The sequence below is a fragment of the Monoraphidium neglectum genome (assembly GCF_000611645.1).
Source record: "Monoraphidium neglectum strain SAG 48.87 unplaced genomic scaffold scaffold00722, whole genome shotgun sequence".
Lineage (NCBI taxonomy): Eukaryota > Viridiplantae > Chlorophyta > Chlorophyceae > Sphaeropleales > Selenastraceae > Monoraphidium > Monoraphidium neglectum.
In genome coordinates, this window is record NW_014012906.1 from 12,449 (window position 1) to 22,232 (window position 9,784).

At 64.5% G+C, this 9,784-nt stretch overlaps 1 protein-coding gene across 1 annotated transcript; it reads left to right on the forward strand.

The window, feature by feature from the left end:
* Positions 1–6,709: 6,709 nt before the first annotated feature.
* MNEG_4994 (hypothetical protein) lies at positions 6,710–6,915 on the forward strand (the record flags this gene model as incomplete). The annotated part of the gene is made up of 1 exon (XM_014046534.1): positions 6,710–6,915. A coding segment is annotated over one exon (206 nt), but the record flags the coding sequence as incomplete, so codon positions are not given.
* Positions 6,916–9,784: the final 2,869 nt, after the last annotated feature.

Consider the following 9,784-nt stretch of genomic DNA (forward strand, 5'->3'; position numbering starts at 1 on the left):
GCCTGGTACAATTGAGAGGGGCGATGCGGTGGCAGCAGCGGCGGGCAATCATGTTATTGGCTGTGACGTATCCATTCGGCAGCTTGAAACCTGATCTGCTGGGGCCAAAGCCGCACCGCACCCGGACTGCTGGCCTTCTGATTGTGCTTGACGTGCACACACACGCCTCTCCTGGCCCCGAACAGCCCCTGAACCTGGCCGGCCTGTGTAAAAAAAGCGAGCAAGCTACCAAACCCCCAAGCGTCCGCCTGCTTGCCCGCCAGCCCGCCAGCGCACCCGACGCCGCAAACCACGGGGCCGTCATGGCCGCCGTCTCGCGGCTCATCGTCAGCAGCTTCCGCGCAGCTTCCGCCTTGACCCCGCCACCCCAGCCCTGGGTCGCGTGGTATGAAATGAAGCCCGCGATTGCATCTCCAAATCCCGCCACGGCATCTTCTTGGCAAACATCAGCGGAGACGTCGCCGCGGGAGGCGGGGCGGGCGCCGCCAGCCGCGCCGGGGGCGCCCGGCGGCGGGGCTGGGGGCGGGGCCGTCTGGGCGTGGTTGGCTCCGGGGATCAGGATGGACGGGCGGTGGGCGGCGGCAAAGCTGCTTGACAGAGGAGGGCCGGGTGCATGGGGCCGGGGTGGGGCAGGGAGGTGAGGGCGGGCCTCTTGGCGGGCCAGCCAGGGCGTGCACTGCAGCTACGCCCGCTGCGCAACGGCGCAGGCGACTGTGCACAGCTCACCAGGCCCCCCGACGGCCCCAGCGGCTCGCTGCCGCAAGGGACAGTGGCCCCCAACGGCGTGCGTGCTTGCGCATGTGCATGAACGTCAGCAGGCGGGGGGCGCCGCCGTCCTACCGACCTAGGGCCAGCCTTTGCGGCCAGGCAGGCCGACGAGTAGAGGTGTCGCGCCAGCCAGGGCCACCGCATTTGACCATCCAGCTCCCCTCCCAGGACCAACAAGGGCCTGGCCGCAGGCGCCGGCGGTCAGCGAGCGGGGCGCTCATACAAAGCGGGTGGGGCGGAGGCGGCGGGGTGCGGAAGTCGGAGAGGCGGCTTGGGCCGCTGGGGGGTGGGGGGCAGGCGTACGTCAGTGAATGCTACCCCAGCAATGAGGCTTATTGCGTGTGACCAAGAAGACTGATGGGATTTATTGAGCCTGGCATAGGTGCAGGATTTCACGGAATTGTTGTTGGCGTCAAGGGCGGCGGGGGTATGGCAGAACCTGCAGCTGGCCGCTCCGCATGATTTCGAAAGCAATGGCCACTTTCGGCACACCTGCCCCAGTCCTCGGTGTTGACCGTGTCGTGCCTGACATAATCAATGTTGAAGACGGCCGCCAACATGATGGCCCCGGCAGCCGACCTGCACACGCACGGTGGCGGGCGCGATGATCTACTCCTCGCTGAAAGGAATGGGTTGAGCTGATTGCCGGCGGCATTGGTTTACGCGGACGGAGTGCAGCGCAACAGGGCGTTGGTCAGGTCTTGTCGCTCGGTACGGTGGCGTGACCGCCTCCAAGCCCCCGGCAGGCGGCTTGCCCCCAGCGGGTGAAAAGCAGCACACTCTGCTGCTTTACCCCGCCGAGCGACCAGCGGGGCGGCGCGCACTTGCGGCTGGACGCCAAGCCAGCCGGCAGCGCGCGGCGGCCAGGCCCACCTGAACATGACGTCACTCAGCAGTGCCCCAGCGACGCTGTGGGCCAGGATGTACATGTTGGTGACGCGGCCTGGAGGGTGGGGCAGTGCCCCGGCATGGCGCAGCTGGGTGGGCTCACCAAGCACTGTCTTCATGCATGTATGAGCGGGATTATGGCAGGGTGGGGACCTTAACTCCCCTGTATGGAGACCTGAACTGCGTCTGCACCCCTAGTCGCTACTAGGGGCCCTGATAGGGCCCGCTCGCCCCCCTTTCAGACGCCTGCAGGGGATGCGCCGCAGCCGACTCCTGTTCGCGCCCCACGCGCACGCGTCCACGTCGCACCCCAGCTCGTGGCGCGCCCGCGGAACCCGGCCGCCTCCGCCGCCGCGCGCGCGCCGTCGACGGCGGCCGCTGCGCGGCCACTCCTTATGATGGCCTCCCCCAGCTCTGCCTGGCTCATGCCCGGGCGCCCCAGGTCGCGGGCCATTGCCATATAATCAATGGATGCGACAGCCACCCACAGGCGCACGCCGGGGGCCCGAGCCTCAGGGGGGAAGATAGCGGAGTGTGGTGGAGGTGGGGGGGGTGTAGGATACTAGGACGGAGGGACAAGGCCTGATCAATATCTGGGTAGGGACGGCGGCGGACACTGTTGCTGGAGTCGTAGAGTGTAACCAGATGGTTTGAGGACGATCACTTGGGTGCACACGTTTGCCTGCGACAGGCAGGCAGGTTCGACCACAACCGCCACATAAAACCTCCACCAGGTGCGCGGGCCCGCAGCTGACCAGGTGCGCCGCACAGCTGCTGCCCAGGGCCCCGCGACCCGCTTCGCACCATTACGGCGTCTGCCAGGGGTTGCAGTGACTCAGGGGGCAGGCCAAACCCTGGCGCCATGACGAGGAGGCACTCCGTCTCGGGGGGCGCCGTGCTGCCGGGTTTGGGGCCTGCACGGCGGCAGGATTGGGGTTAAGGGGTGGGGGTGCTTGTTGATGATGGTGGTGGTGCGTGGGGGGTCCACTATTTGTAAAGCTCGACTTGCTGGTTCGCCGCTTGGAGCTGGAATTCAGGGCCTGCCTATGTATCTCCAGCAACGAGGCGGGCATCTAGCCGCTGCACTATTGCGCATGTGTGTCATTGGATTATGCACGGGCAGGCAGGCCGTACCTAGGATGAGGTGGGGCGGAGTAGCAGGCATAACAGGGGCGGGCCCAGTGCGCCCAGGGGTCGCGGGCGAGGCCTGGCGATCTGGGCCGGAGCCGGCCGATGCAGATGCATTGTTGACAGCGCGCATGCGCATCCAGCTTTGGTTTCTGCTTGAAATCACAGGGGTGTGGGGCCTGCAGTGTAGTGCGAGGCAGACATGAAGACAGAGTCCAACTGTCGGGGCGGCTGGTGGCGCTCTGCAGCACGGCACAGAAGGCTGTGCAGTGGTTTCGAGCCTGAGCGTACCTGAAGAATGGTCTTTGCATGCCCCCTAGGACCGCAGGCCCGGATTGGAACGATACCGAGCGAATGGCGACCCGCGACATGGCTCGAGACTGATCAACGTGACCGTGTGCGTGGCAGCACAGGCAGACACAACAATTTAGAAGCTTTTCTTCCTGGTACATCCCCCGTGCGTTGCGAGTTGCTCGATCGGGTCTTCTGCAATTATGATGACACATCGCGACTGTGCCGACACCGATGGTCCGCTGCCCCATTACCGTCCAAGGCATGGCGCGGCGTGATCCCTTGTCCACCTCAGGGCGCGGTGTCATGTTCAGGTGTGACAATGTTAGTGCATGCACATTGACAATGTGCATGCAGGTGTGACAATGTGCATGCAGGTGTGACAATGTTAGTGCATGCGCATTGACACGCGTGCGCGTCTTGTGGCGTACATGGAGTCCCCTCGTGAGCCCCCCAGGGTGTTGACCGCACGGCAAGCGGCCGCTTCCCACAACAGCCCAGCGGCGCGCGCCTGTAAACTCTGAGAGATTACAACTAACTGTGTTCCGGCGGCCTTCAGCGTGCTGATGCTGCGCTGATGAGGGGTAGTGCCCACGCGCGATTAAAGCAGCCCAGCATTCAGCCCGCCGCAACTGTAATGAGGAGTGTGCGCTGCACACAAGCACGCCCAAATGCCCCTGCACCTAGCTTGAACCGAGCAGACCTGATGGGTGAGCAGCTGCAGGACGCGGCGCGCAGCAAAGTTCATGGTCAGTTACATGATTTCAACATAAAAGCAGGAACTCCACGCCCGGCAAGCGGCGCTGTCAAGCCTGTGCTGCGCATCTCTGCGCCCCAGAAATGGGCCCCAAAAACATGCGAGGGGCAAGGTGCACTAATTCCATTAGCAGCAGAGGAATGGAAGGCCGCTGACGGGCAGTGCTGGGGGTGTGCCCACAGGCATTCACCTATGCCGGTGGCACAGACAACAACCAGTGGCCGCGGAGCAGGCCGGTAGCGGCTAAAGTCCACCTGACATCGAACACTCCGGAAACCACCGCTAGCCGCCGCGAAACACGCAGGTCAAAAGCAAACTCTGCAAAAAGTTGAAAAAGAGACAGCCCGCCGAGCACCGCGCACAGCTTTGAACAGATTGTGCAAGTGGGCATTTCCGCACACCCCCCTCGAAAGCGCTCAACAACATTAGCGCCCTAGCCCTCCCAAGCCGCGCCGTCGCCGGCGTCGCAGGCCCGCGCGGCGCCGACTCGGCACTTGCTGGCACATGCCGGGCAGCTGATGAGAAGTAGAGCCGCTGAACCCCTCCGCGCAAGGGGCCACGGAGACTCAGCGCTTGGCGGTCAAAACACGCGAGATTAGAAATGAGATCACTTCAGCTAGTGGTACACGCACACAGAGAGGAGCAAGCCGACGAGTTGTCCCGAAAAGACAGGCGCGCAACTAGGTGCGCCTGCCGCCACCCGGTCGTCCGCAGCGGCAGGCAGCTTGCCGCAGCCCAGGGGCCACCACGGGGGGCCTGTGGATGCGCAGCCATGCAGTGCTGAGGGGCACTTGCGCTGCCATTGGGCCTCAATGGCCGCCGCTGACGCTGACGCCATCACCATGGCCTCCGCGCTTACTCGCGCCCGCGCACTGGGATGGTGACCTTAATCGGCACCGCCGTGCCGCCGCCGCCGCAGCTGCGGCAGCGCATGTAGCCCGTGTGCGTGCAGGAGTTGCAGCCGGCGTCGCCGTCCGACCAGCGGGTGCACATGCAGGGCTCGTAGCCGCGGCCGTTGCACATAGGGCACGGGCGGCGGTTGGAGGCCTCGTTGGCGAGGCGCTCCTGCAGGTTAGTGGATGTGTGGGGGAAGGGAGGGGGTTAGGCGCGGTGGTTGCAGCGGCGCTGTCACAACATGTGCTGACGAGTCGCTTGCTGCCCACGGCGGACCGCGACAAGCAGCCCGTGCCGACGCACTGATGAATAAGAGTGATTTTCAAGACCGACACATTTTCAGGCTGCAGGGCTGGCTCTGAAGGCAAGGCCACAGGGCCGCGTGCGAGTGGTCAGGGCTGCGCGGCGGACGACATCGCGGCGCAGCCAGCCAGCAACCCGCCCGCCCGCGCACCTGTGCTTGAAGCTCGCGTTGCAACAAGATGAAGCCGGCCACGGCGACCACGGCGCTGCTGATGATCCCTGACACGCTGCTGATCCCGTCACCGCCCGCGCCACCAACGTTGAACGCGCGCGGGACGAGTGGTGTGCGAGACCTTGCGTTTGTTATGCGGCTGCTGCATGGTCGCGCAAGGCTACCACTGTGTCCGAGCCCCCCAGGGCGAGCGGCGGTCCTGGATTGCTGTGCTTGCATCCTGCTGGCCTGCTGAGCAGCGCTAGGAGGTCTGATAGTCTAGCTTTACGGTTTGCGACCGACGCGCGGTGTGTGCGAGGCTGACGAGCGTGTGAGGAGCGGGGCTGAGTGAACGTCAAAAGGGTGGTCGCTTGTGAACAAAAAGAACGCTTCTGAGGCAACGATTGACATGTCACAGCGCGTGGCGTCACAAAGTCACGCTTCGGCAAGAGAACCGACAGGCGCACAACCAACAGGCATTTCCAGGGGTGATGCGCGCGCGCCAGGTGCGCGCTGAACGATGGTGCGCTCGGTCGCCACCCTCTTGAGCTGCTTGCCACGGGCAGTCCGTCATGCCAGAAGGTTAAGAAATCCCATACTGCATTTTGCTATGACTGCAAACTGATGTGCGTGCTGAAAAGCCGTGCTCGCGGTGCGCCACCCACATGAATAGTCACACTTTACACAGGACGGCCCAACCGCCCCGGCGACACTTCTAGCGGCTTGCATGGCAAGCAACCGCTCTTGCCACCACTGCTAGCAACTTCGCATGCGACTTCGCCCTCAAGCTGAAGTGCACCATTGACCCATGGCGCCTGCTGACGTGTCCCATTCCAACACTGCAGCTGCAACGCGCAAAGGACACCGTTCCCCGAGCTGCTGCACCATACGCACCCCAAGCAGTAAGTTTGAGCTGCCCAGAACATAAGATAGACTGTGTGGACTGCTTTTGCCCAGTGATGGACGACGCGCTCGGCTTGTTCCATGCCGCCAGGACCAGCGACCGAAGACCTTGACCACAAACATTGAGCGAGGTTCAATTGATAAACCCCAAGTGCAGTTGGTCTGGGCGCATCCAACACGGTTGCAGGGGCTGTCCTGCTGCAGTGGAGTGGTGCTGCCTCGACGACCCTGCGTCGTCGAACGCTGCGGCCGGACACACCCCCATGTCAACGTCAGGACCAGGTCTTCGTGGACGAGCTTGTGGTTGGAACGTTCGACTGGCTTGCATGCTTAGAAATAGTCTACGGTACACACGATTCTTTTGGCTCTGCTGCGGGCTTGACCGATCCCGGTGGCTCGCTCTCCGAAGCAAGCAGGCCGTTTCCGCGACCCTTCCCCCGAAGAACACGTTCAAGATGATTGTAGCATGCTGGAACTGTTAAATGAATCTTGGAAGCGTCGCCTGCGCCAGCACATGCCACGAGGCGTCGTGCCGCCCCACAGCACTGCAGCACCTGGTACTGTCTTGCAGCTCGCTACAATAACATATGGCAGCCGCCGCACCAGCATAGACGACCATCGGTGGCATGGAGCAGCCTGGTGCGCCTCAGGTGGTGCGGCTGGACCAGGTGGCGGCGCCGCGCCCGGGGTCAGCCTTGGCGCAGCTGCCCCGTGTGTCAGGGATCCCCGACGACGGCATACGCCTCACAGAGGGCCAGGAGCGCACCCTGTGCGTCTCCACGCGTCTGCCTCCGCAGCTGCTGGCAGGCGGCCGCGGCGGGGAGGTCAGATGGTGCGTCCCGCCGCACCGGCGGCCCCGAAGTATTCAAACGGGCAGCTGTGCCTCCTCCCGCCCGCCAAACGGCGCAGAGGCACATGTGTTGGCCTGCACCACGGACCACGCTCCGCGCGCAGTATGGCCGTATGCATGCATATGCATGCACGCACATGCACTCGCTCGCATGCGCACGCACGCACCCATGCACGCACGCACGCACGCGCGCACGCACGCTCGCACACACGCACACAGGATTACGTGCGCCCCCGTAAAACATTATCAGTATCCTACATACGCACTGCAACTCCAGGCATGCGGATGAGTTTGAGCTCCTTGAGGAGCTCTACCGCGGAAAGGCCAGCTCCCTGCACAGGGCGCGCCACAGGGCCAGCGGGGCCGTCGTAGCCCTCAAGACCTACCGCAAGCGCCAGCTCAGCTCCCTCAACAGGCGCGCCGCGCCGCGCCGCGGCGTCTGGCGGCGCCCGGCTCGTCCTATTCGGACGGTCAGACAGAGGGGGCTTGGTTGTGAATGTCGTTGGCAGTTGCTTTCCAGCTGTGCACGGCACAAGCTGACCTCTTGCGGGCTGCTAAGGGCGAGCTCCAGTGCGTTTTCAGACAGCACCACCCTCTGGCCCGCCGCGCCCCTGGGCCCCGCGCCCCTCCAGATTCCAGGTGGAGCGCGAGGTGCGCCATCACGCGATGACTCACCACCCCCACGTGGTGGCGCTGCACGCGGCGTTTGAGGACGGCGAGAACGCTTACCTGGTGCAGGAGTACGCGGGTGGGCGCGTGCTGCTGGGCGCGCGCGTGTGTGTGCGTGCACTCACTTGTGCACGCGTGCGTGCAAGCATGTGTTTTGTGTGTGGTGCGGGTGTGTTGTGTGTTGCTTGGCAGCCTGCGGTGAGTATCTGTGCATTTCTTTTTGCGTTTGTATGTCGTCAACGGGGTGGAGTGCGTAAAGTCACATGGCGTCGAGTGCTTGCAACACGCAGGCCTGGGCCCAGAGGTGGTGGGCGCGACACTTCATATTCCTTCCCCTAATGCGTTTGGTCCTGACGCCGCCCAGCTTCAAACCTCTGATGCCGGCGCCGTGGAAAAAGTATGCCAAACCCCCTCCACCTTCCCTTGTCACCCATCATCAGGCGGAGGGGACCTGTTTGAGGCGGTCAAGCGTGCGCCATGCTGCCGCTTCAGCGAGGCCCGCGCCGTCGCCGCCTTCCTCTCACCGTTCCTGGTGCGCACGCTTTGGTCCCGAACCCCCCTGCCTGTTGTCATCGAATGGGGCCGCCGATGTGGCCGGCCGCATTCAAACCCCACCGCTCCCAAAGGCCACTCCGGGCCGTTGGAGCGGGTGCATACCCAGTGTTTGCGCACCCTTCCGAAGTATGCCTTTCGTTCCAGCAGTTCCCCCCTGTTTATACTCAGAGCGAACCACACCCCTGCTGCCGATCCCCCGCGCCGCTACTGCCTCTTGTCTGTTGGTGGTCGACACTGTCACGTGCTAGTCAGCCCTGGAGCACCTGCACAGCCTCGGGGTGATACACAGGGACATCAAGCCAGAGAACATTCTGCTGGCGCGGCGGCGGCGACGGCAGAGCGTGCTGCAGAACATGCTGCAGAACGTGCAGCAGAGCGCGCAGCGGGGGCCGCCGCCGCCCGTGGGCGGTGCGGAGCAGCTGTGTCAGGCTGCAGGCGACGCAGACGCCCCGCATCGCGCCAGCGCGCCCGCGGTAGGGCCGGAGGAGGAGAGAGCGCCGCAGCAGGACGGCTGCGGGCGGCGGCAGGCGGAGGGGCGGGCTGGGGACGACGAGGATCTGATTGTGAAGCTGGCAGGTGCGCCGCCTGCTGTCTGCAAAAACGATGGCACTCGCAGACGCGCCAGCCATCACGCAGACAGCGAGCCGATACGTACCCAGCACCAGTTGAAGCGGTTGCCGCCGGCTGCTGCATGAGGAGGCGCGCGTTTTTGCGCTTTGGCGGATCACAGCGGCTGTCGCAACACACAACCCTGCCGCCGCGCAGATTTTGGCCTGAGCATCTGCACGCGGCACGAGCGGCCCGTCACGCGCGCGGGCACCCTGGACTTCATGGCGCCGGAGGTGAGAAGTTCACTGTGCATTTGGGTCAGCAAACGAGTGGGTGTAAGTCATCAATTATCTCCCGATGCTGCGATGCACGGACAGAGGCTGCCAGAGGTAACCCGGGTAAAAACGGCGACGTCAGCTCCAAGGGGCTGCGACCATGCGCGCGTTCGCTGGCCCTAGCGTGCAATGTCCATTGCAGCCACTGCCGTAGGCCAAACAGCTCGGGAGCGGCATGTTGTAACGGCGCCGCGGCTTGAGGTGGGTTGGGTCCCCCGAACACAGGCCACGGCAACCCCCCAAAGTGCCACCTTCTGCGCTCACTCGCCACTGACAAAAGGTCCTGGTGTGCCCCGACAAGAAGCTTCCCGGTGACAACAAGGACCGCGCGGCGCTGCTGGGCTATGGGGCGGCCGTGGACGCCTGGTGCGCGGGGGCGGCGCTGGCGCGGGGGCGGCGCCATTGCTTGGGCAGGGGCCGCCTCGCTCTTGCAGGGGCGGCGGGCCGCGGGCCGTTGCGATTTCTGTTGCTGCCTGCCGGCGGCGGGGTTGTGATTGTCCCCAGGGAGGCGCGCGGGCCGGCGAAATGTACGTGAGCATGCACCAGCGCGTGGTGCCAGGCCACTCCCAGCTTCCTCGCCATCCCGCCGCAACACTGCGGCTAAGCCTGGATCAAAGCCCCAACCAGCCCTCACTCTCACCCAACTGGCGGCTCTGGCAATCCTGGCCGCTCACGCCCCCGGCCCTCAAATCCAAGCCAAACACACTGACACCCTGTTACTCCCCACCCCCCTCCCCCCGCAC